The sequence below is a fragment of the Oxyura jamaicensis genome, chromosome 9 (genome assembly GCF_011077185.1).
Source record: "Oxyura jamaicensis isolate SHBP4307 breed ruddy duck chromosome 9, BPBGC_Ojam_1.0, whole genome shotgun sequence".
Classification (NCBI taxonomy): Eukaryota; Metazoa; Chordata; class Aves; order Anseriformes; family Anatidae; genus Oxyura; species Oxyura jamaicensis.
Genome location: NC_048901.1, coordinates 10152340 through 10177040, shown reverse-complemented (window position 1 = coordinate 10177040; position 24701 = coordinate 10152340). Strand labels below are relative to the sequence as shown.

The following is a 24701-nucleotide window of genomic DNA, read 5'->3' as shown; positions in this document are numbered from 1 at the left end:
AGAACAAAAAGTTGCAGTCTGCACGCAGGCATCATCTTTGCTGAATACATCTGCCTCATCTGATGGTGCTTTTTGCATGCATAGGTTGCTTTGGAATTCCTAGTTCTTGATGGCATTAAGCTGTTTTAGGACAAGGTGAAGCTGATGGAAAGGAACGGGAAACGTACAGACAGGAAAAAGGAACGCCCCGTGCCTAGGTTTGCTTGGACAAAGGTTGTAAAGGCTCAACCACAGGAAGAGTTGCAGAATGCCCCTGGAAGAAAGGCAAGTCCATAGGAAACAAATTCTGTTAACACATTAACAATTTTTCTTGACAAAGGACTAAAGAAACACACCTCCAACGTATTCTAATGCCACAGTTCAATCCGAATGGGCAGTGTCCAAGACACTGCCTAGATTCAAGCAGGCTGATAACCAGCTCACACAGCAGCTGCACTTACATCGCTGTACTGATGAATTTCTCTTGTTTGCGGGTTCCCCTTCCACCCGATTTCATTTTCCACTTCCAACTACTATTCTGTATCTTATAAGAGCCGTGACCACAATCAGAATGCAGCTATTCACTCCTCAGTTGTTCTGTAGTTCTCCAAGCAACGTGCAAGCAAGATAAAGAAGCCAGATAAAGTGCACAAGTTGCAAGATGAACCAGGAAATATTAAGAAATTCCACTATGGGAAAAATAACTGGAGAAAATACAGGTGGACTCCAGGAACAGGAATTATATTTCTTGAAGTACACAGAGGGAAAGGATGGAAAAATTGTTTATCATAGTTCCTGATGAGATACCAACATAAGCCACAGAACTTACTCTGTAAATTTGCACAGAGAAGAAAAGGGACGGTTTTCCACTTTACTTTATTTCAATGCTTTACATGTATAAAATACACTTTAAATACATTAAAAATAGCAAATGCTTCTAAAAACACCATAATCTGACCGAGCACAAAAACACGTATCTCTGATGCAGCCTTGTGTCCCACAGCCTGCTGACTAAAGGTTTGTGGTGGAGTACTGCCCTTCATCAGATCAAACGTTTAGAGAGGAGTTTCCTTTCCTCGGTATCCAGCCTGCTGACCCAGCTCAGAGCAGGAGGCAAGGCCTCTCGCTCAAGCCCCAACGGCAACTGCTTTTAGGTACCTCCTTCAGGGGCAGTTTGAAACCATGCAAGTAAAGTAGCATTCAAAGCAGTGCACTTGAAGAAACACTACTCCTGGTGTCCAAAATGTCTCACTATCTTTTCACTCTCTTTTTTCAGTTCCTCAATGTGAGCATCTAGGCATTCCAGGATGTGCTGGGATCTCAGCTCTTCCTCTTCCAGGTATCTCGCAGCTATTGATCCAACTGAAGCTGTAGGCAGGGGGCACTAAGGAGAAAAAAGGGGTATCAGGTATTCTCTCATTCTGCGTTTCAGTCAGAAATGTTACTGATTAGCAAACCACACTGCTAAATGCACTTCTAAGGATTGTGTCACTCAGGATTTCACACTTGTGTCCTGTGTAAACGTCCCTCCCAACAGTCTCCAAGCAGCAGCAAATACTTTCAAAGCTTTTGCCAACGTGCAGGGAGTAAGGCCGGTACCTCAGCGCGCGTATCTTTTCCATTTCAGCAGTTCCCCACAGAGCCAACTGGGGGGCTAGAGATGAACAGAAACAAGCTCTCCACGCGCCTGCAGCAGCCATTGCTGCACTTCATGGTGGAGCCCTGACCCAGAAGCATGAGCAGGATTTGGCTATTTACTTTGGAGAAACTGGAGTTTCACTTCAATCACCAGCCCCTCCCCTTAAGATAATGAGAGGGAATTATGTGGCTTGTGCAATCATAGCATAACCCTACAGAAGGTCACCACAAAATCCCAAGGGTCGCCTTGCCCTGGGAGCGTTAGTCCAGCCTCACTTCAGGTCTACATTTTGCTCCTCGCCTTCATAAAAACCTCTGTGTGCGGTAACATCTCAGAATTTGGGTTCCAGAGAAGAGAGAAAACTTCCAGACTGGAGCAGCACCAGGAATCTCTCTTTCTTTTACACACCTCCTCTTCCTGAATTAATGGGTGTCTGCCACAGTCCCACAGGGGAAGCACAGGCCAAACTCCCATCGCAGCTCACTGAATGCCACTTCAGTTTGGCTAGTGATGGTCTATGAGCTGTTCCAGATTCTTTGCTTTACAGTCAAGAATTGTTCCTGCTACTCGCATCACTTACCCACAAGTTCTGAACTTACAAAAATAACATTGTAAACTAAGCTTAAATAATGAGTTGAAGAGAAGCTTCCTGCACAGGGGCTGGCAGGTGAATTACAACAGAGCTGCTTTCCATTACAGAAAACTTGCCTCAGTGTCTTGGCAAGACAATGCAACTGGTTATTTCCCAACCCTGGAGTCTCACGGTTTTCTGGCCTTCTATCAACAGGCAGAAACAAAGGAAAACAGTAAAAAAATGCTGCAAACAGCAAGAAAACCTCTCCTACTCTGTTATTGCCTGCTGGTATGAAGTCTCCTCTCTTGATGTTAAAGGAACTGATTTAAAGACACAGGAGCTTGACCATGAGAAGGGAGTCCCAGTCATCACCAGAAGAATCATTTGTGTTTCCTCAGAAACCTTTTTTCTACCCCTACCCATCCTTTTTTTTTTTTTTTTTTTTTGGGGGGGGGGGTGTTGCACCCACAAGCAATTTCAGTCTTGAAACAATCACGACCTATTGTTGGTAGGAAACCTCAACAAGCTCTACAGACCTGACAAGCCTCCACTTGCCCACACATGAGCCTTGGAGACTCTTCTCCATGGTCCCCACAAGACCATGTACCTACGCTTCCACTCCCCCTGTACTACTACAAACCTCCCTGGTTTGACAAATTCCAGCACATCAGTCTGTGTCCCTCTGCCATTCCCCTCCTCCCTTCCCTGCTCAAATCTGTCTACAGACCGGTAACTGCAGGAGGCACTGGGATACACGGTCCTAAACACCTTAGGCAAGAAATGAGCCCAAGTTTGCTGTGTGTTGGGCAAGTGTTTCAGCAGCAGAGCTGAGGTAGGAGGACAGAGAAGGTGTAAATACAAAAATAACAACCTCCACTTGTGCAGTAGAGCACTCGTTTCAAGCTCTGCTATCAGCTGACATAAATGGCTCCAAGTGCAGGGTGCTGACTACTGCAGTCCCATTCAGAGGGGTCAGACACCTTACTACAGTCCCAAACCAAAAGCTCAAGCAGAGTCCTGAAGCAACAGAAGCAGGTCCTGGTACACACTGATGTACATCACCAGTATGGAGAGAACCATGCGCTTCTGGAATTAGCTTAGCAGTTACAGCTAACAAAACCTTTCCCCAGAGAGTTCTGAACAGTAATTACATGACTCCCATTGTCCAAGTAATGACCACCCAGCATTGTTTTCTCCTTCCTGATTTACGCTTGACATACACTCACAGAATAAGGCATCACACAGACAGACCAAACACTCAAAGATGTGAATTTTGCCAGATGAAAACCCAGATATATTGTCAGCAGTTGAATGGCAAAGAGCTTCTATGCAGCTGCTTACCAAAGGCACAGATTCTCGCTGATGATTTGAGATGCACTTCTTAGACGCTCCATCAGGAAAACCTTTGCTGTCATCCAGCACGAGGAGCAAAGAATCTGTTCCCTGCAAGGAATCCGGAGCAAGGGTGGGTGACTCCAGGCAGCCCTTCCTGCTGGTCTGGGTGGTTAGCTCACCAGTCTCGGGGATCACAGCTCCAATGTCAGCAGGCAAAGGCTGGATCTCCCATCCCTGGGGCTCCCCTTGATGATGCTGAATAATCTTGTCAGGCTTGTGATGCATTTTCTCTGTTTGTTCATCGTGTTTGTGCTGTGATTCCCTAGTTGTCCTGCAAGGCAGGTTTGAAAACATAACTGGTTGACAGTTTGCCTCTTAACAGCTGAATTTCAGCAAGAACTTGCACAGAAATAACAGTTAACATACAGTTTACAGATAGCCTTGGCAATCCAGACTGGCTATCTCTCATTTCCATATGACTCCCAGATGCACATCCAGTCAGCAGGGAATTCTCTTTCACTCTCCTGCTACTGTAGATATCAAAAGCTATAGTATACACACATCCCAGCACTGAAAAAAAAAAAAAAAAAGCACAGCTGCATGTGCCAAATCTAATCCTTTCACCAAAAGCAGCACATACTGCTCTATCTAGAACAGAGGCAGTCAAATACTAGCTGGCTTTGCAGAATGCAAAATAGCTGGGACTAAAAGCTATTGCACTACTTAAAGCATAAAGGCAGATTCCAAAGCAGCCTTTTGTGCTCTCCCATATGTACTACGCACTGGACAGAGATGCTGTTCCTAAAGTATGTCATTAAAATCCCACGCATCCCCACACCGTTTGTTTTCCTTCATAGTATGGAAGCAGCATCCCTGGGGTTATGCAACTCTCACCTGCAGTGCACATCCCTGGTCTTGGGCTCTTCGCTTTGCAACTGAGCAGCGCCCTCGGGTTCATCCTGGCAGACCTGGGTAGTGAGCTCCAGTTTTGCTCTGGCCTCTGCTAGATCCCTCTGCAATTGCTGGTTCTCCGATTTTAATTTATTTAATTCAGTAGCAGAGTCTTCACTGAGTGCTCTCAGGGTGACATCTTTTCCCTAACAGAGAAGGGCTGAAGTCAAAACTTCTGTTTGGCAAGATAGCACTCCAGAGCAAAGGCTGGGAAGTGACTTCCTAAAACATATTCTACCATCCCAGTTTTGACTAGCAAAATTTTCACAGCTTTCCTAAGAGCAAATCAATTAGATATGCCTTATCGTGTCTGCATTTAGACAAGATGTGCTAATCTGCCTAGGAAAGGAAATTTCTCTCATCACTGGATGATGCTTTTAAAAAGTCAGGAAAACATGGACCAAGAGGTGTTCAGATGTAGTCCTTCTCGTTATCCCAAGGCCAGAGGCAGAAACATGACCTTGAGTCCTCTTCCAGCTGTATGTTCCAGGATTCCCTCACTTAGTTAAGATGCAAACCTCTCAGCCTAAGCTGAGAACACTCAGGTGGGGGACCCACAATGCTACTGGCTTCCCATCTCTGTTCCCTCATGCATACCTCTCGCATACCAAACTCCATTTTTTCCAACATCTCTGAGAGATGACGGTTTTCCAGCCTCAAGGTTTCCAGCTGAACGAGAATTACCTGAGACAGAAGCAAGTAACAGCTCAGAAAAAGGACACAACACATACCTACAAAACCCCACAGCCCTTCTCCACCCTCAATTGCAAGACTTGAGCCATTATTCCTGCAAGACTGGAGGGAAGACCAGGCAAGTAACAACACACAATCATTTATTTGGTTTCCAAAGATGTCATCATCCAGATCTAGATAACATGAGCGATCTCAAAGAATTCTGTAGGACTGCCTGTTACAGGTTTGAAAAGAAGGAAGATAGATTCACCATAAATCAGAAGATTTCACCGGAAGGGTCTCAAAGTCCTTGTTCAAAGGTTGCAGACAGAAAGAAACTCAACATAGCTAGAAAGTGTAGGGCGGTATTCCAAGCCCTCTGATCTATTAAAGAGGCAGCGTAAGAGTTTTTTACCCTGTGCTCCACTGCTTTCCTCTCTGCTCTTTCAATTTCTGTTCTCAGCTGTTGTTCTAGGTCTGATGTGGAACCACTTGCAGATGCAATTGTGATGTCCCTCTGGTGTAACTCTTGTGTCAGTCTCGAGATTTCTTTTTTCATTCCTTCTAGCTCACTTCTGTGAGTTTGTTCAGCCTGGCAGAGCTTTTCTTTCAACTGGAGGAAGATATGCACACACAACCCATCATCTTTTAACAGATGTTTCAGCAAGACAGCCAAAGCGTTGGATACAGTCATGTGAAAACTAAGTACTAGAAAACAAAAAGCTCTGAGTAACAACCCCCCAGTGCATGCCTGTCCTTCCTGATTGAAAACCATCTCATCCCACTCCTTTCTCACACCGTACACTGCCAACTGGGACAAGACGCATGCTGTGGAGTACTTAAGATGATCTACAGTCAATGAAATCACAGCCCCTTTAGCTCCCCACGCTACCCCAGTGGCCAACAGAGACCTGATGAAGTTACTGGGCCAGCACAGTAACACTTTCATAACAACCTTGCAGTTTGCCAAACTGCCTTCCTGAGTCGGAGATGGTATCTTTAAATAGCCCTAACCAGACTTTCCTAACATGAAGGTGTCCAAACACTTTTGATTCAATGGTAGCTTGCAGCAACTAAAGCTATCCATGGCAAATCTCCACAAGCTAGCTATGCACAGGGTAAAAATATACCTCTTTGTTTTCATAACTCCATTTGATAACCACTAGTCCCCGTATTATGAGAGAATAATCATTCCCTATTTATGTTCCACATGACAGGCCTGACTTTATTTTTAGTATATTCAATCTCATTTATCTCTTTTCCAGTTTGGTAAATCCCATTTCATTCAGCTGTTCCTTCCATAAAAATCACGCCATCCTTTTGGTCATCATTTTCCATACCTTACCTTGTTTTACTAAATTCCCTTTGAGATGCCAGATCTGAATCGCATACAGTATTCTGGCAGGGACACTGAATGTTTATTCAGTGACATACAGAACAGCATAGAGTAATTTCTTCCCTAATATTTTATTCCATTAACCAGAAATATTGAGCACCTAAACGTCCAGGATCTTGCTGAGAATTACATACATTTCAGAAAACTGAAACGGATGATCTCTGCCTAGCCATGTAAATACCATATATAATATATACACACACACAAATATACGTATTGATTTCTATCCATGTCACCTCAATGCCTCCCAAGTATATAAAATAGAAACAACCATAACAAATCTCTTTCCTCCTCACAGCCTGCAGAAGATTCATTGATTGGGTGGCTGTTTAAATGTGCAGCCAAGCACACATCTCTGGCAGGATCTGCATCTCTATACATTTAGAATACGGGACAAAAGATTTTCACAAAGCTGAGTTTTCACTCAAGTCAAATAATCTTTCTACTCTAGCCTGGCTCCAGTTAAAAGCTCTCACACTAGCTACCCTAGACCCTTATTAAAAGCCAAGCCTTTTGGAGGCCCTGCTTCCCCATGGTGCACAGACCATCAGGGTGGGGTTCCATGGCATATGAGCTACTCTTATTTTTTCCAGATCCTGGATTCACATCTAGGTATCAAGCCTAAAACAAACTCCTTTATTCATATACAGACTAGAACACAACTTGAAGCCGTATCTCAAGTGTGGTAGCATTTTTTACAGCAGAACCCATTCCTTCCCTCTTCTTCATCCTGTTGGGAGCCTGTAGAAGGCATAAGCTCAGTATTATGGGTTTGAATTTCTTTGCACATTCACCCTTTCAGCATCAATTTGAGTATTTCCTCACTGCAGAGAAGCACTGTTCAACATAGGGAACAGCCCTAAGAGAGGCTCACAAAGCCAACTGTACAGCCGTGTACAGAAAAACCTGAGAAACCATCCTCTCAATTCCCCCTTTTCAGATCTTCTCTTTACTCTTTAGCATATCCCTGCCTCTACAGCACTCCCAGCCTTGGATCCCCTCAGCAGCTTTGCTAACAGCACACCACAGTCTCTGCTGAGGCACATGACACGCACGGAGAACGGCTGACTCCACAAGTGCCTTTCCCACTCTCCAGGAACAAAGCGACGTTACCTTTTTAATCTCTGCCTTCGACTCAGTATGGTGCTCTTCCATGGACTGCAGCTCTTTGATATTCTCAGCCAGCTCTTCGCTCAGCTGTACACACCTTGCATTTGAAGACACCAGGCTGGGTGCCAAATGTAAAAGTACGGATTAGAATACTCCAAGAAGGAGAACATGGTCAGGAGAAACTTTGATCTTCCAAGCAGTCTCCAATGTCCGTCAGAACAGAAACTGAACTCTAACCTAGAAGTTTCTTAGCAATCCTTTGGGTTTGTGTACCAAAATCCCTTTAAAAGGAATCAGGAAGCTGATCTAATAGATACAGTGGTTTCCTGTTTGCTCCTTTGTCATAATAAGATTACCAACTTCCCACGCAAACATTTGTCTGAAAACCACAAACTCAGAGAGGAAAACTTGTTTATAATTCTTATTTCACAGATTTAGATCTGGTTCTTACCAGCTGCCTAACAAAGGCTCCCTAACCTATTACAAATGGAAATGCTAAGCCTAAGCAAGCCAACATACTGAAAACACCCACAGTGTGCAGTGAAAAGCAGCCAGCCAATTAGCAAAACAGTCTCACTATTAAACTGCAAAATGAATAACATTTGATTTCTTTAGCCCTTTAATATTTTTAAAAGCCTACAAAAATCAGTGGGCCTGGTTAATTTGATGAATACAACACATTAGGTATTACATTATTATCCAAGTTTCATTGCACATTCAGGGGAAGCAAGCAGTCAGCTACCTGTTCTCAAGGTGAGTCACCTCTGACTGTAAGTGCTGTTCCTTCTTCTGGGCAACATCCAGCTGCAGGAGTACATGCTCCAGCTCTACCCCTGGAGAAGACAACTGCCTCTCCTGCAAGCGCTCCTCCAAGGCCCTAACCAGAAACATGAAATTTAGTTTCAGTAAAAAACATTATGCCTGATTACACCAATACAGGAAACACAATCACTATTTGCCTGGAATTCTCTGAAAATTGCACAAAACCCAACACTAGGTGACACACGTGTGCACTGTGAATACACAGATGTGTCAGCTAGAGGACAGCTCCCTTTTGAGTTCAGGGTGATTGAAGAGGACTGCATCCTATTTTGACGCTGGCCTCCCTGAACCAGACAGTTCCACTGCCATTAGCAGACACCCAGTAACTGCTCACAAGAAACTGTGTGGCGGTCAGGTAACAATGTGTTTTGACGTGGCCATTGGAACCCTCTAGCTTTTGCACATTGCCAGTGCAGAAGGGAAAGGCTGAGATGATCTTCTCACATGTGTTACCTTACCAGGGCTCTCATTTTACATCATTAATTCAGGGAGAACTTCCACTGACATTGGTAAGCTCAGTATCAAAACCTGAAAGTCCTCCAGCACACATACACACACACAACCATGCTCAAAAGCTCTGTCCTGCCTCCAGAAAGGTAGCTGAGTAGAAAGCTGACTCCTTCCACACTCTTTGCTGAGAATCAAAAGCAATGCAAACTGGCAAAGACTGCAAGGAAGCACAGCACTTGTGAGAAACTACTGTACAGTACCCTGTATTTCAAGTGATACAGAGCCAGCTCTATGAAAATGCTTCTTCTGTTCTCAGTGGAAGAAGCTGGCATATAGATTTGGATGCAAGAGCATAAGTACCAATGAAGCACAGATGTTACCTGATGAGGAGTTCTTTTGTGTGAAGAGTTTCAGTCACTCTGGCCAGCTCTTTCTGCAACTGTTCCTGGTGCAGCTTGGAGCTGTCAATGAAATCTTCCTGAGACTGCAAGGTGGCTCTCAGTTCCATCTTCTCATCTTGTAACACCTGCAGGGGAGGAAGAAATGACTGTTGCAAGATGGACTAGACTAGATCAGATTCTTGTAATGAGAAGAGAGTTTGAACGGTTTTCTAAAGAACCCTTGAAAATAGTGTGGAGCACCACATGGGTACAAAGCCAGCTTTGAGGCCAATCAGGAACTTCACAAAGGCTCTAGAAGGCTGACAAAGGCTCACTGCTTTAAATTCAGTTTCCCAACAATTCCTTCACTGACCTCTAACATCTTCTTGGATTGCCTTAGTTCTTCTTGAACTCTTTGCTGATCTTCCAGAATCATCCGATTGTTTTCAGTCAGATCATCCACTCTCATGTTAAGCCTCTCCACCTCCAGCTCGTTGGCACGGACAGCATCATTGGCCCTCTCCAGCTTGCTGGTTAAGTGCTGGATTTCCGATCGGCTAGCCAGCTCCACCGACTCCAGAATCTGCTTCCTATTGGCAAGCTGAGTCTGCTAACAGTAATCAGTATGTATGAAAGGGAAATTCTTGATAGTACAGTACACCAAACCTGCATTCAGAACAACTATTAGTTTCTTTGCACAACAAGTCACATCCTCGAAGTAAGCATGACTACCTACCAGGGAATGAAGGAAGGCATTATTCCAGGGTTACAAGGTAGGGTAGTTCTGAAGCTAGTCAGAATTAAAAATAAATGAGAGGCCTCTCTGATTCCCAAAGGGTTTCAAAGAGAATCTCAGAAAAGAGGTTCTCAAATCACTCAAGATGTCCAGGTATGAACTAAGAACAAAGCCGCTTAATATTTTTGCCCATTAACTTAAGTCTAGACCAGAAGAAATGACAGCATGTAAGGTTTGCAAATGCCATACACGAGCTAGAGATTACCCCATCATTAACTCCACGCTAGGACAGAAAGCAGCTCTTGGTGCACAATAAGGGGGGGAAAAAAGATCAAAAACTGAACTGGGTACAACCGCCAATTATGCTTTGCTTTATGCAGTAAATAATCTGGTTCTAACACCCTGCTAGAATGCTCACTTTGAATGTTTCATTGTTTTAGCAGCAGACAAAAAAAAAAGTAATAGCGTAAGGAACATATGACTAGCAAACAATACGTGCACTATTATTTACAAGCATGATACTTTATTTCATAGCATTTTTTCCACATAGTTAATAGGTGAAACTTAACAAGCCAGCTCTCATGTAAGCTTCTAAGAATATTCACTTTGTGTATTTCCTTTTGTATAGTACCTTATAATTTTTAAAGGCTGAAACAAAATATTTGAGTAGTCCTTTACGCCCAATTTCTAAGAGCAGCAATTCCTGCCAGCTTCAGAATCACCACTTGCCTGACACATAATGCCTCGTAACTGAGAAAACTATAGGAACTGTGCGTTTGGAAGACTATGGTGTAATTTTGATTACAGCCTTTTCATTATTTGAATAGTCATGACAGAAAATGTAATCAAGAGGGGCAACAGTTTAAAGTACAGCCTTTCTCAGCCCAATAAACCGGAGTGCCAGACTACCTGAGCATTTATTTCTGCATTAGGAAAACATGTAAGCTCTCTCTTATTTCCAGCCACAGAAAGAACATGCAGAGTAGCACAGAAAGCAAGTTTCACCTGTTGACTTTAAGGGCTGCAGGTGTTACAGAGAGGTGCTCATCACTGGATGAGAATGGCAGGCTTCCCTTAACTATGCTGAAAGATATGAGGGGGACCCAGCTGAAAGCACGGAAAGAGAGAGTACTCCGTGGTCACAGATCTCAGCTTGACCTTGTGCCAGATAAGCAACCGAGCATACAAAATGCATAGAAACATCCAAGACAAGAATTTAGTATTTTCATGCTGGGCTTTTCAAAGAAACTGAGGTTTCAGGCAGTCTGTTCACAGCAACTATGCACCTAACTCACCTACACTGCTTAGGAAAAATGTCCCCAAACGTCTGTTCTTCTGCTGCACACTGAGTTCCTCTGTGCTCCAGTATACCAGCCTGCACTCCAAGGACACATCTGTTCTCAGACAATTGAGCTATCAATGACAAAAAGACAGCAGAGCAGCAAGACCTTCTGCTCAACGACTCTCTCTGCATTTGTAGATCTACTAGTGTCAGCCTCTCACAAAGCCCCTGTCAGAGCCAGCTTCAATCCTGTCATCACAAGCTTCCTCCTTGCAGGAGCTTCCACTCAAGAGTAATTCAGGAGCCCATTAAGTGTAAAGTCCCCAGCAAGAGCTTCTTATCAGTGTCTGCTGTGATTGTGTCAGTGTGACTTCACAGCTGTGCTCTAGGTCAATTCATCTTGCTCTGCTGCAGCACTACTAACTCACTGAACGATTAGCTTTTCAGGAACAGCAGCCCCATTACTTCTTGCCTTTAGGGGACCAAAAATAAAAATAAAAAACAGGGCTGAAAAATGCTGTGACTTCAGTACTTTGAAGTATCTGTTGTAGGGGAAGACTATTTTCCAGCATCATCGTCCGAGCTGGACCTACAAGGTACATATTTAGCTACTGGCAGGTAAACAGCTTTGAACTAGATGACTTGATGTTACAGCTACTTTAAAGTGTTGTATGTTGTGGTCTCTGCCTCTCAGGGAAAGCTTCATCCTACTACCTTCTCTGCTAATTGGAGCAGGGGGAGGGAGATCTGCAAGAGGTTTGTCTAACCTCTGTTGATAGACTCCAGATCTTTTTTCCATACTGCACTTATACAAAGTAAACCTTATTCCACCAGGACATTAAAAGTCATTTCAATGGCAACCTAAACTGGATTCAAGCCTGAGAGATTTCATTAGTCTCTCCCTCTTCCCTCCTCCCTGCTCTCCCACCTGCTGCCACAAACAAAACAAAACGACAAAAAAAACTTTCAGCACATATTAATTGTACCTGAATGAGCTCAGACTGCTCAGCCAAAGCCTTCCTCTGTGCTTCCAGCGATGCCACCTGCTGCTGGTAACGCAAACGCTGCTTCTCCCAGTCAAGTGATTTCTGACGAAACTCCTGCAAGGACAGCAGGGGTGGCTTGGAGCAGTACATCCACTCAGTTGACAAGATTGCCCCCTTCCAGGTCATATCCATGTTTGCTTTCTCTCTCCACCATACCCTCACGCACCTTTCCCCACAGCGGGGATACCATTAGCCAGTCATTTGATGTACCAACCCAGCGGTACAAAGCCCCTCACATACTGTGCTTGCTTGTATTTCCCTCCCTCTCGAGATAAACGTCAGTGTCAATTATTGCTGTTTACAAATGTTAAGTGCTAAAAGATTCATGGCTAGTTTCATGGATTTGTTGTCAGAGGTTTAACAATTCAGACCGGCTTTAGCTTCCAAGACAGGCTGCTATTGAAGTCACAAAGATGGCAACCATTAGCTACAGAGTTTTAATGCTATTCTCTGCTCCACAAATTGGACACTGCCATCAGTCAGATGCATTTGTCAGCTACGACTACAGGGTACATTAGAAGAAAATTGAGTGTGGTTGAGCTCAGCATAGCAGGAAGATTAAAAGATGAAACATGGTTGAGAAGTTTTATAAGTAGCTCTTCCCCTCTCAAAGAAGCGAGATGACAACCTCACCACACGGGAATTATTCCACTCACATAATTAATTACTCTTCCAGCAATTTCTTCCTTTCATTTATTCAAAGATTAAGAACGGTGAAATAGTTTATCCTATGTACTTAGAGGCCTCAGTGCAGGAAACAGTCTTTAATACACAAGTAATTGAGAAGAGCTAGATGGAGAGTACCTTTTAACCAGGATGCACAGTCCACTTCCTAGTTCACTACTCAAAGTCACCAGTGAAGCCCAGAATGTCAGTTCATACGTGCAAACTGATCAGCAGTTGCTTTCTAACTACTTACCTCCAGCTTTCTGGTCAGTCGTCTCATTTCAAACTGGTCATCCCCTTGTCTCTTGTTAGATTCTTCTCTAGCTTCTCTCATTTGTTTCTTCTGCAGCTTCTCATAGCTTCTTCTCAGCCTAGCCAACTGCAGGAGTTCAGTAAAAAGGACAACTTTGTTCAAGGCCACCAGGCAAGAATTAAATAGCACTTTGAGGAAAGGCATACAAAATGGTTTCATGCAAACAATTCCCCCAATCAAGGCCACACAGCTTGCAAATGAAGATTTATATTTGTATAATGAGCCTATTATAGCGATAGTATCACAAAATACGCTGAGTTATATAAGAGGAGCAAGATGCCACACTTAAGTCATGACATCAGCAGCTCCAATTAGACCCCTGTCTTATCACAATTAAAGCATGACTAAAATATTGATCAGATGGAGGTTTACTTGTAGCTGTTAAGGTAGCTACAGCGTGGTACCTCCTCTCTCTCCAGCAGGACCTGTGCTCCATCTCCTATGGTGGAGCACACCATGCCAAACAGGGGCAGGTGGGAGTCCTGCACAGAAGTACAGTCTCTTTGAGGTTAAAGCGAAGCTCAGGTGGGGACTGGAACTCTTCCACTTAGCAGAAGATTTGAGAATTGCTATTATACTAATATCAACACTACTTCATCTGTCATTTTTTGCTTAGATACACTGTGCATTTCACAATGACTGGAGCATGCCAACAGAAAATATCACTCCTCCGCCTACTGCTAGAATGCTGAAGTCTTATCAGAAGCACGAATGAGGAAAAAACTCTTGACATTAAAATGACCCTCTGTGCAAACAATCACTTGCAACTTGCACAGCATTTTCCATCTGATGAGCTCCCTCAACTCAATTATTAAATAAACTAAGTTTCCACTTCATGGTCACAGAAATTTGAGAAGACATCATACCCATTTTGGGCAATGATGGAGAACCTTAAGCCCACGGATAAACAGGAGGACTGTGAGAACAAACGCCTGAATCAAGGCCTTATGATTCAGTCCCACACACTGGTCACAAAAGGTTCTCCAGTGCTCTGAGTCAGCACAGTACTTCGGCACGTTTGATGGGAATGGACAGATGTACAGGCTTAGAGTTAATATGTGAACATGTTTTGCCAAACGAGTCAGGAGATTACCAGCATTGGTTTATTCTTTCAACAACCTCAGTGAGTTCGGCACTGTACCTGTAATTTTACTGGTAATTGTGGTAAACTAAGATAGAAAGAATTTCCCCAAACAGCACTAGCAACAGAAGACTGAGGAATATTGCAGCTTAATGTCATCTACATTAATACTTTGTGGGTAAAACACCAACGCATTGCAATTTTAACCACAACACACACTTTATTTTAGCCTTCGCAATTTAGGCAGATCTGCCAATGCACCTCAGCTTTGCTCTGCAGCTTATCCACTATTCCGGTGGGAACATGTACTGAATGAACACTGTTAATCATACTGAGCAGTAAGGTGTTTTAAATGAGGACAGATGCTTTCCGTCGCCAAAGCTAAGACTACCAAATTAATTTAACTCACAGCTTACAGTGAGCATGAACCAAGCCCAACCCTCCAGAGAAAAAAGGTCAGAGCTCTACTAGCTGTTCATGCCATTTACTCGCTGCTTCTGACAAGCAAGTGGAGACAGGCAAAGAGTTAAGGCATAAACACGGAATGCTGCTCTACTACCTGCAGGATATTGCGTGTGTATCTCCTTGCGGTGAACAAGCTTTTTGAGATGAAAGCTCTGAAACTGTTTTTTTCAAAATATTTTCCAGGTGCACTTAGTTTTTATTAAGCATATTAAGACTAATATGCCTTGGAAGAACAAAACCCCCATCAAAAAAAAAAGCAGAATCAATGGAGGCAGAAAGATGATGAGACTGCATACCAATCTCATCTCATTTTCTTCATACAATCAAGGCCAGTTACACCACCACCCCATTTTAATTTCATGAAATGCTGAAGGAGCAAACTGCTGCTGCCTGTACCCATAGCAACTTCTGTATAAGCACTATGGTGACTAGAATTGGCAAATACAGGAAATTTTTGCAGTAAACCTCTGCAGATGTCTAACACATGAAAATTGCAACAGTACACTTACTACACATTTCTACTCCAGTCTTCTTTGTCACAGAGTTCCTCCCAAGTGCTAAAAAACAGGGCTACTGAATCATAAAAATACCACTTTGTATGTGTGCAATGCTCTCTTTTTTAAGAACATAAACATCCAAAGAACTGGAAGTTTTTAAACCATGACATTTAAACAACAGCAATGATGCAAAGTATTTCACCTATCAGACTGTATGTCAACTGGGAACCAAAAACCAATCTTCTTTTTTTGAAACTTACCTCCTCTTGAAATTTCTTTAGTTGCTGTTCGTATTCTCTAACCAAGTCCTGTTTGGCTGTTTCTATGTCTTCTAGCTGCTGACGCAACATGCCAACCTGAACGACAAATCAAAATGCAGATGAATAAAATAGAAACAGACTTCATTGTCAGTAAATACAGGGATTACTTTTCATTTCATAAATATACACTGGAGAGGGAGTGGCAAATGAATGCTAAGAGACCCTTAATCTCCTAGCAACTGGATGTTTCAATGGGGTCGCTCACTATGAACCAGAGTAAGCTTATGCCTGTATCCTTGGTTGGCTGAGACCAGAACTGCTTCTGTTCTGGCCTCTTGCTTTCAACCAGTTTCTGGCATTCATTTTTTGGGACAAAACTGATTGTTTTGACTTGAAGGAAAACGGTATTTTTCCTCTATCATTTTCATCATATGGCCTCCCTGACTCTTGCTGATTTTGTCTGATCCACAGAAAGATACAGAAAGTCATTGTACAAAAGAAAGTCAATGCTCCACATCCTGTGCAGAAACATCACATGTTGATACTTCTACACTAATACAGAATTTTATTGCATTTCTTTCAGTCTTTAGATAAAGGCTACAATACCTGACCTGCATAAAATAGCCCTCAGAAAACCTCCTAGCAACATCTTGGTGTAGTTTACACCACTAAACAGTTTTCTGCCCATGCATGCAGGTTGCAAGGCTGTTGGCTACTGCTGTATCCAGATTGAGCAACTCTGGGTTCTCTTTAGAAACTCTGGCCATTTAACTTGCATCAACTTCAACCAACCCTTAGAGAGCTGATCATTTGACTTTGGTTGAATTATGAACTGGACACCCTTGTCCAACAGGCTCCTTTATAAATTTGAGTGCTGATTTCCAGTCATGAGACAGGCTCCTGTTTTGCTTAGCACAGCTGTTTCCTAAAGTTAATCCTTTGTTTTGGCCTGGCAGTTAAACAAACAAATCTGAATCAAATCTGATGAAACCAACTAAAATACAGGTCCATGCAAAGTCAATAGACTCCGAAACTGAGGTTCAGTCTTTATGTTGTATTGTAACATGTAAAACACACAGCTGGATGCTGATCAGCAAGCAATAAACCAGAGGCAGTACCTCCTTATATTTTTCCTCCAGAGCAGCCCTGGCCAAGGAAAGCTCCTGCTCTCGAACACTCAAGCAAGATTCCAAAGCCTGTGTCTGACCTTCCCACTCAGACCTCTTGTGAGCCACCATAATGTCGATCTGCTTCATCAGCTCCTGCAGCTCAGCCTCGCAGGAAGTCAAGAACCCACCACTGGAAGGGAAAGAGATTCAGGTCACAAAGCAGGCACCACCCCACACAGGTCCAGCATCCCCACACCAGTGAAGTCAGCAGAACAAACTGACTGGCACTAAAGGCACTGGCACTGCACATGCAGTACTGCGAAGTCTGTGCAAGTCAGCTTGCAAATAAATTTATGGAATACTTATGCATTCACCCATTTGTCTAATGCACTAACTCACAACTGGTACGTTCATATCACTGAGCAGAAACTTACATTTGGCAATGACCAATGAAGAGTACTTTTGAAATCCCAGTCTGCACAAATGACCTATACACTTTAAAACATAGGGTGTTTTGCCTTCTACTCACCACGTAACAAGCACCTATAAATACTTTTGTCTTGGTAGTATGCATTATCAAGGCAAACCGGAACATGTTATATCCACATTTTGTATTGGTCTTAATTGCTCTCCAGACAGAGGCATTTTATACCAAGTTTCAGTCACCAGAGAAATCTTACAGCCAAGCTATCAGCTCCTGAAAACAAAAGTTTATCACAAATGCAGAAAAACCCCTAAGTAGAGGGGGTTGGATGACAACATGATAATGAAGAATAAAACATTCTCAATCCAATGGGGAGAGTCTGCTCCCTAGTGATGCTGCAGTTTCTAATTTGGTGCAGTAATTATTGAAGCCAATTCAACTAACTCCTCCAAAACTTCACAAGCTGCTAAGCCAGGGACAATATTAAGGCTTGCAAGATACAGCCCTAGAGGACAGTGAACTCCATGATGATCTTCACCCCTTTAATTTGCCTGTCAAACAGAAAGCACTGAATAGAAATGGAAATCAATAGGTTAAAGGATTGAAATTTCTCTGTTCCCCCAGAGCATATGCACACTTCACAACTTGACAGTTTTTCTATAGGGAAAGAAATAGTTCTTAAAGCAGCCAAAATCAGTTAAATTTGAAGTTCACCCTGTCCTGCGAGTTAACCAAAAATTAGCAGCTATTATGCAGAGCAAGAACATTTCCTTCTCAGCATCTGCTAATATAAAGCTAAGTCTAAACTTGATTTATGCAACCAGTTATCTGTAGAAAATATATGGTATCAGTAAACTTGAGAGAAAACTGAAAATGGCATCAACGACTTTTGCTTCGTGTTTGTTTAGTAAATAAAACATTTTTTCCATTATTGGCACTACAGTCTCTCTCTGGGATCCAAAAGTCTAGATACTTTAACCTAAGACAGACCATTAAGGATTCTTCAGAGACGAATGGGACTCTGCCGTTTCAACACGAGCAGGAACTAATCAGATGCTTGCATTAAAAACAGACAGCAAAGATATGTCTCATTAACCTTGCAGGGCTCTTAAGAAAAATATTTATTCACACTTCTAATTGCCATTGCTCCTGATGCTACAAGGTAAGAAGGGTCTTTTAAAAAAAAAGGGGCGGAGGGGTAAAGGTTTTAGGAAGATGAAACATTGAAATTCTAACAATTAAGACTGCAGTCTCTGACAGCAAGGGATTACTGCAAAGCCAGCTAGCTGAACCAGCGACTTTGCTTCTGCACCAGCTGAAGGCCACTGCACGCTGTATCTGTCCACCAGTAGACGGTGGGGGATAAACACCAGAGACCTTATTTAAGCAATGGAAGTTTGCATAATAACGATTTTGGTATAAAACAGATTTGGTTGTAAATAAGAGGGAAGCCGTGTACTTAAACTATTTTAAAAGACTGGCATACACTTTTGCTTACATACCTCCCTTGCACATTTCTTTGCATTCCTTCCAACAAAGCCTCCATCAGCAAATCGGGGTGGATTTAGCAGCTAAGAAAGTACACAAAAGCAGTGCTCACCCGTGGCAATGTAAGAGCAAGTCTATTTCTCCATCCAGCTGCAGAAAGAACAGACAAGTCCACAGGGGAAAGAATTTTAAAAAAATGCATAATATATAATTATCACACAATTACAAGTGAGCAGAACAGTGGTCACCTTCATGAATTTACAAGCAAAATAAGGGAAAACAGTTTTTTGTACAAAAGAAGACCCAATACGAGCATGCAGCACTATGAGATGGCAGCAATACTACGCTCCTTAGAGCACACAACTGCAACTCACGCAGCAGCTGTACCAAACCATGCCAAACGTCCACACAGCCAGCCCAGGATCCACCTCTGACTGACGCATTTGTCACTTCAGACAAAAAATATCAGCACTGTGTAAATCTAGGGGTATGAATCTACCCTTCACTTACGTCTCTCCTAGCCTATCACCGTCTAAACTGGCCACGCAGTTTTCTGCTGCGTTCAGGATACACTGCTGGTTCGTATGGTTCTGAGAACTGCCTTTTAAAGACAGCAGTCACTTTTCAAAAATTCCTCTGGTGAGGGTAAGCTGCCCAGGTGCAGAGCAGCAGTACATTGCCTTAGTTAACATCCTTCAGGTCACAGACACGCATACGTATGCACACACGCCGAACTTTCACCTGAATGTGAAGCAAGAAGGGCTTATCCTACAGGCAAAAATGGGGGGAGGTTAAAAATGAAAACAACAGAACAAGTTAAGTTACAACGGACCCATGCCAGAAAGCTAGAATTTCTTTCAATGGCTCCTCCATGAACCAGTGGCTCCTTAACAGAAAAACAGTTAAACAGCTGAGGATAAAGAAGTACACTGCAGCTTCGCTCTGTGGAGGCAGTCGCACAATCTGCTGTTGCCAACACACCCGTACAGTCTCAAGCCCTGATAGCAGGTTATTAAGCAATTAACAGAAGGGGCAGTGGGTCTGGGCAAATGAGATTTTTCAAAAACACAGGCCTGGCTTTGCTCTCTCTTCATTTCCATCCGAGTGGGATGCTCCTACAGCGCTTCCAAACCCCATCCGGACATCTGACCTCGGGCCCTGAGCAGTACCTCAACCCCCGAGCACACAGAACTCCCGTCTCACCGAGGAGGAGAACAGAAAATCCTCTCCCCGCTGAAGCAGCCTCTCCCTGCTCCGTGCTTAACACCCCCCGCAGCGCCCCAGCCCGAGACCCAGCCGGCACAACCGAGCCGAGGGGGGAACCTGGCGAATGCCGGACCCGGGCCACCCCCGAGCACCTCACGCGGCCTGGGGCTGCTCCGCTCCCCGCCGCCCGCTCCCCGCCCGGCCTCCGCCGGGGCACGGCGCCGCTTGATGACGGCTGGCGGCGGGCGCCGGGGAGCGGCGGCGGCCCGAGGCGGGCCGAGGCGCCTTGAGGCGGGCCGAGGCAGCGGCCCCGGTCTCGGGAGCCGCCCAGGGGCCAGACGGAGCCGCCGGGGCCGTTGGGTTTGCACCTCGCGGGGGCCGTGGCGGCGGCGTGCGCCGCCATTAAGCGCCGGGTGCTCCCCACCGTGCGGGGCCTCACGCTCTCCTGTAGGATATTTGTAAAGGTCAGTAGCCATAAACGCGCTCAGGGCTACGCGATGGGTAGCGGCAAGGCTTGCTTTCTGCCGTGCTTCACGCTCCATGTAATCGAATCAAGCCCGAAAGCCGGGCGGCCCTGCCTGGGCAGGGGTGGGAGCAGAGGGACCCGAGGTGCCTCCATGGCGGCCGCTCCCCGTGGGTCTGTGAAGGCAGCGCGGTGTTAAGCTGCGTGTCAGAAACGGCGTCTCGGTGTCCCAGGTCTGGCGGTACCTGCCCGCTGCGAGGATGGACAGCGAGGTGCAGAGGGATGGCAGGATCTTGGACCTGATCGACGACGCGTGGAGGGAAGACAAGCTGCCCTACGAGGACGTGGCCATCCCGCTGGTAGGTCAATCGCGGCTCGTCAGCCCCAGGTGCGGCTGGTGCATTTTGCACAGCCCCTGCCAAAACTGGCACAGACGATATTGCCGGTGGCACTGCTGATTTGTACAAAAGGTCCCTGGGATGGGTATGACTCGCTCTTTCCTGCCCTGTGTGTAGACGAGGACATGGATGTTCCTGTCCCCCTTCCCCAGCCAGCTGCCAAATCTCCTCAGAACTGTAGCTCCCGTCCCACCACACACTGCGGGGTTTGGCATCGGGGGGAAGCAGAATTGCCCTTTCTCTCTCTGTGCTACCCTTTGGCATTATCAGCAGTGGCCAGTTAGTTTGTAGAACAGAGAGGGTCAGTCTTATGCTGACAGTTGAAGTCTTGGTTTCACTTTATTTCCACTTCCTGACATTCCCTTTTTTTCTAATGTCTTCCTAATCAGACTTCTCCAAATACATTGTTGCAGTTGCCACTTCAAGGATAGTAGGGAAAATGCTGGCACCTGCAAGTAGTACTCTGGCTTGTAATGCTGCATCCAATGCATGGCAGCCATCCTTCCATCCAGTGTACAGTCTGCACAGCTTCTAGGCCAGAGAGGTGCAGCTGAGGAAAAGCTATCCCTTATCCCACAAACCCCAGGCTGAAGCTTCACATCTCTCCCACCAGCACCTTCCTTAGCCATTGGAAACTGTCTGTGAACTGAGAAGTATCTGAGGATTTTCCCTGTCCTTCAGTCAGGTGAATGAGCTTTACCCTGGCTAGCACTGACAAAGTAGTCATGCCAAAATTGTGGCAAACAATAGACTGCTAGTTTATTTTAGAACTGTAGAATCATAAAGGTTGGAAAAGACCTCCAGGATCATCTTGTCCAAGCATCTCTCAACCACCAATATTACCCACTAAACCATTAACCTAGGTACTACAACCAACCTTTCCTTAAACACCCCCGGACGGTGACTTTCAGCACAGAGACATTTCCAAATTACCGGTGACGTGGCTCAGGCTTTAGCCCTTACATCACAGCGTGCCACCATTCTTGGATAACGCAGCTCAGGTTTGGCCAAGCCCCTTCTTGGCACAGTGAGGGGATCTCAAACTATGATCCAGTCAGAGCAAGACACCCAGCACTGTCTCTTCAGGGGACAAGGCGCAGCTACTCACCTCCAAAATCCATATATACAGCACACAAGTTTTCCTGCCGAGGTTTGAGCTAGAGGGAAAGATTTTGCTCAACTGTGGTTCTCAGATACGAGAACCCAAACCCCACTTTGCTTAGAATAATGTGTTTTTAAGGCAGGCTGAATATTATATACTGGTTCCTTGATGACATTTGCCATCACTCTGTGTCCAGGTCAAGAAACACTGCTGTTTCTTTCCTTACAGCTATCTCTTCAGCTGCTTATAGCACGTACAGGTGGCAGCCTCAGAGCAGGAAGCCTCATCAATTAACAATAGAAAGAAAGGCCTGGTTGTGGATACACAGATCCCCAGGGATGAGATTGGGTCTGATCACATGGAGAAACCAGCACAAATTCATGGGAGACTTGATCAGGAGCAAGCAGAATGGCTGCACAGTGGTATCTGAGCCTGTCCTGAGCATCTGACCCAGTGCTCATTGGAGAGACTCCCATGAACTAACACAGGCTGAAATCATATGCCATTTTCAAAACTGACAGATTTTATTTAGCTCATGCTGGGATTTCCAGAGATCTAGAACTCAGAATTTTTGCCCAAATGGTTGTTTGCAGAACGTCTTGTGGAATAACACATACTCTTTGTGACCACACCAATACAGCAACACTGAGAACAAATAATATAAGGAAGCAAAATGAAATTTCACTTAAGCTATACTTCCTCCTTACTGTGCCCTGGGGAGCTCTGTGCTGCACCTGTTAGGGGTTTCTGACATTTCCTCTTGCTGTAGCACAGCCACACCTGTGTTCAGCATGTAGGAATAGGAAGGATTTCTCACCTGCCACAGGAAAATAATATGTTACACAGCCAGTTGTCTAAATACAGCTACAGTAAATGCAATATCTGTATTCTTGGCAAGAGCAAAAGAAACACATTGCAAACCAGCACTGAAATAATTACACCGTACTATTGTTTACTTATTTTGCATTTGCTATATATTCTCCTTCACTGCGTGTGCAGTCTGAGTATACAGCAAGGCCCCAGGGCCCTGGAAAACCAATTTACCTTTCAGATGAAGCATCATAATCACATGAAAAGAATATTGTTCATAACTGGGCTTAGTAATGTTTTAACTGAATCACTATGTGTGAAATGTATTGTTCAGATGCCCCCTCTGGTCTCATTTGTGGATTTTTGTATTTATTCATACGAAGTCTTAGTCACCTGCTCCTTCTAGGAAGCAAGCCTATTATGCGTGGAATGCATGGAATGCATTGTACCTTTTTTTTTTTTTTCCATTTGTTCTCAGAATGAGCTTCCTGAACCAGAGCAAGACAATGGTGGCACAACCGAGTCTGTGAAAGAACAAGAAATGAAGTGGACGGATCTGGCTCTCCAGTATCTCCATGAAAACGTTCCTCCCACAGGAAACTAGCGAATCAGTCAGATTTCATGCAGGGGATGCATGAATGTGATATAAAAATTATTTTTCATCTGACCATCATTGTCATGAGCTTCTCTAAGGAGGAAACAAAGTTCCTGAAGAAGGCTTGATTTCAAACTACTCAGTGACTAAACACAGTTTAACATGCTTCTGTAATCTGTGTGAAATAACAAAGGCTATCTGAAACCTCAGAGCTAACATCAGAATGTTTCTCTTTACTTATGTAACATTATTTTATATCTTCTGTTAACTTATTCTTAAGTCGGTGCCAATTTTGTTCTTAAATGTTTTCTACATGTGATATAAAAGTAGTTTTTACTGTCTGACGTTGTTCTTTCCTTTCAAATCTCACGATGGGATCATGTGTGACTCTGAAGGCTCATGTTCCAAGTATAACTGTATTTTGTGGTTAGAGCTCACTATAGAAAACCCAAATAACCTTGAGTGAGTTGTTACCATCTTTAACCAGTGTGTGACTTGAATGAAAGGCTGGTCAGTCAGATTCTAGGGCTGGAAGTCACATGTAAACACAAGTGTCTGTTTGAACTCATCTCAGGATATGATGGTGGCGTTGGACAACATCTCTAGTGGTGACATCCTGGGGATGTTTGCCAACGTGCATTCTGTAACCAGTCTAATTTATGCTGAAATGGGGGTTACTCAGAATCATTGTCTTTTGACAGATGTTTGAGAGTTACAGGGAAGAGTCTGCCAGTCCCAGTCTATTGACTGATGATAGCTGCTTGGATGAGCTGTCTCACAGGGGAAACAGCAATCTAAGGGAAGTGGTGGGGAAAAGAAACAAGTGGAGTTTAGCTTCAGGCAATAAATTGTTACCTCTTTTAATGCTGAGAAGAAAGGCAAGGCCCTCTTGATTTCGTTACCTCATTTTATCTCTGATTCTCAAATGTCTTTTGCAATAGGTAAAAGCCTTCTGTTCATCTTGCATGTTTCACTGTTGGACCGATTCCTTCGCACCATTGGCAGAACTTGCTAAGGAGAAAATATTTTGACAGAGTTTAGGATTGCTGGTAAAAGTGAGAAATGAACTGGAAGGAAAACAATGTTTCAAATGATTTTCTGTTGCCAGTGCACCAGGAAAAAAAAAAAAAAAAAATACATTTTCCTGGAACTCGCAGCTTTCAGATTCCACAGAAGTTTTTTGGTGTCTTTTCACAATGTTTATCCTCTTCAAAATTAACAAAATCCAATTAAAATTAATAAAACTTTCATCTGTGTGAGTACCAAATGGAATCACAGCACGGCACAAGTCCTGTGAGACTGATTGCTGAGCCGCATGAGGATGCTTGGTTCAAGGTGCTTGTGAAAAAAACTGTGTGTTGCTGGGTGTGCCCCTGTCTGAGGCGTTAGCAGTGCCTGCAGCAGACAAGCAGCACGCACTTGTCTGAACAAGAAGGAGCTGCAGGCAGCCAG

The 24701-nt window shown here is 44.1% G+C and overlaps 2 protein-coding genes across 4 annotated transcripts; one reads left to right on the top strand and one right to left on the bottom strand.

Moving 5' to 3' along the window:
* Positions 1–836: 836 nt before the first annotated feature.
* CEP63 (centrosomal protein 63) lies at positions 837–19964 on the bottom strand. Of its 3 annotated transcripts, none has more exons than XM_035334521.1 (15): positions 19879–19964; positions 18690–18825; positions 16773–16953; positions 15655–15750; positions 13292–13417; positions 12313–12426; positions 9682–9918; positions 9309–9454; positions 8399–8533; positions 7660–7774; positions 5566–5763; positions 5076–5162; positions 4422–4624; positions 3534–3858; positions 837–1363 (listed from the first exon to the last, which is right to left on the bottom strand). In XM_035334521.1, the coding sequence occupies exons 2-15, from the start codon at positions 18731–18733 to the stop codon at positions 1205–1207; spliced, it is 2166 nt and encodes a 721-aa protein (XP_035190412.1). In that variant the 5' UTR covers positions 18734–18825; positions 19879–19964; the 3' UTR covers positions 837–1204. The 3 variants fall into 3 exon arrangements, with proteins under 3 accessions (XP_035190412.1, XP_035190414.1, XP_035190415.1); XM_035334523.1 differs by having other exon boundaries at positions 9682–9915; XM_035334524.1 differs by lacking the exon at positions 5566–5763.
* A 297-nt stretch (positions 19965–20261) lies between these two features.
* Positions 20262–24496, top strand: ANAPC13 (anaphase promoting complex subunit 13). Its single transcript, XM_035334529.1, has 3 exons — positions 20262–20345; positions 20578–20703; positions 23133–24496. The coding sequence occupies exons 2-3, from the start codon at positions 20605–20607 to the stop codon at positions 23256–23258; spliced, it is 225 nt and encodes a 74-aa protein (XP_035190420.1). The 5' UTR covers positions 20262–20345; positions 20578–20604; the 3' UTR covers positions 23259–24496.
* Positions 24497–24701: the final 205 nt, after the last annotated feature.

Bases quoted from the DNA above. Each gene is read 5' to 3' on its own strand.
- CEP63 (XM_035334521.1), bottom strand. From the start codon at position 18,733: ATGGAGGCTTTGTTGGAAGGAATGCAAAGAAATGTGCAAGGGAG. The intron at 12,427-13,291 runs GTAAGTAGTTAG...CTGTCCTTGCAG, and splicing joins GACTGACCAGAAAGCTGGAG to GAGTTTCGTCAGAAATCACT. The intron at 5,764-7,659 runs GTAACGTCGCTT...ATCTTCCTCCAG, and splicing joins CGAAGGCAGAGATTAAAAAG to TTGAAAGAAAAGCTCTGCCA.
- ANAPC13 (XM_035334529.1), top strand. From the start codon at position 20,605: ATGGACAGCGAGGTGCAGAGGGATGGCAGGATCTTGGACCTGATCGAC. The intron at 20,704-23,132 runs GTAGGTCAATCG...ATTTGTTCTCAG, and splicing joins AGGACGTGGCCATCCCGCTG to AATGAGCTTCCTGAACCAGA.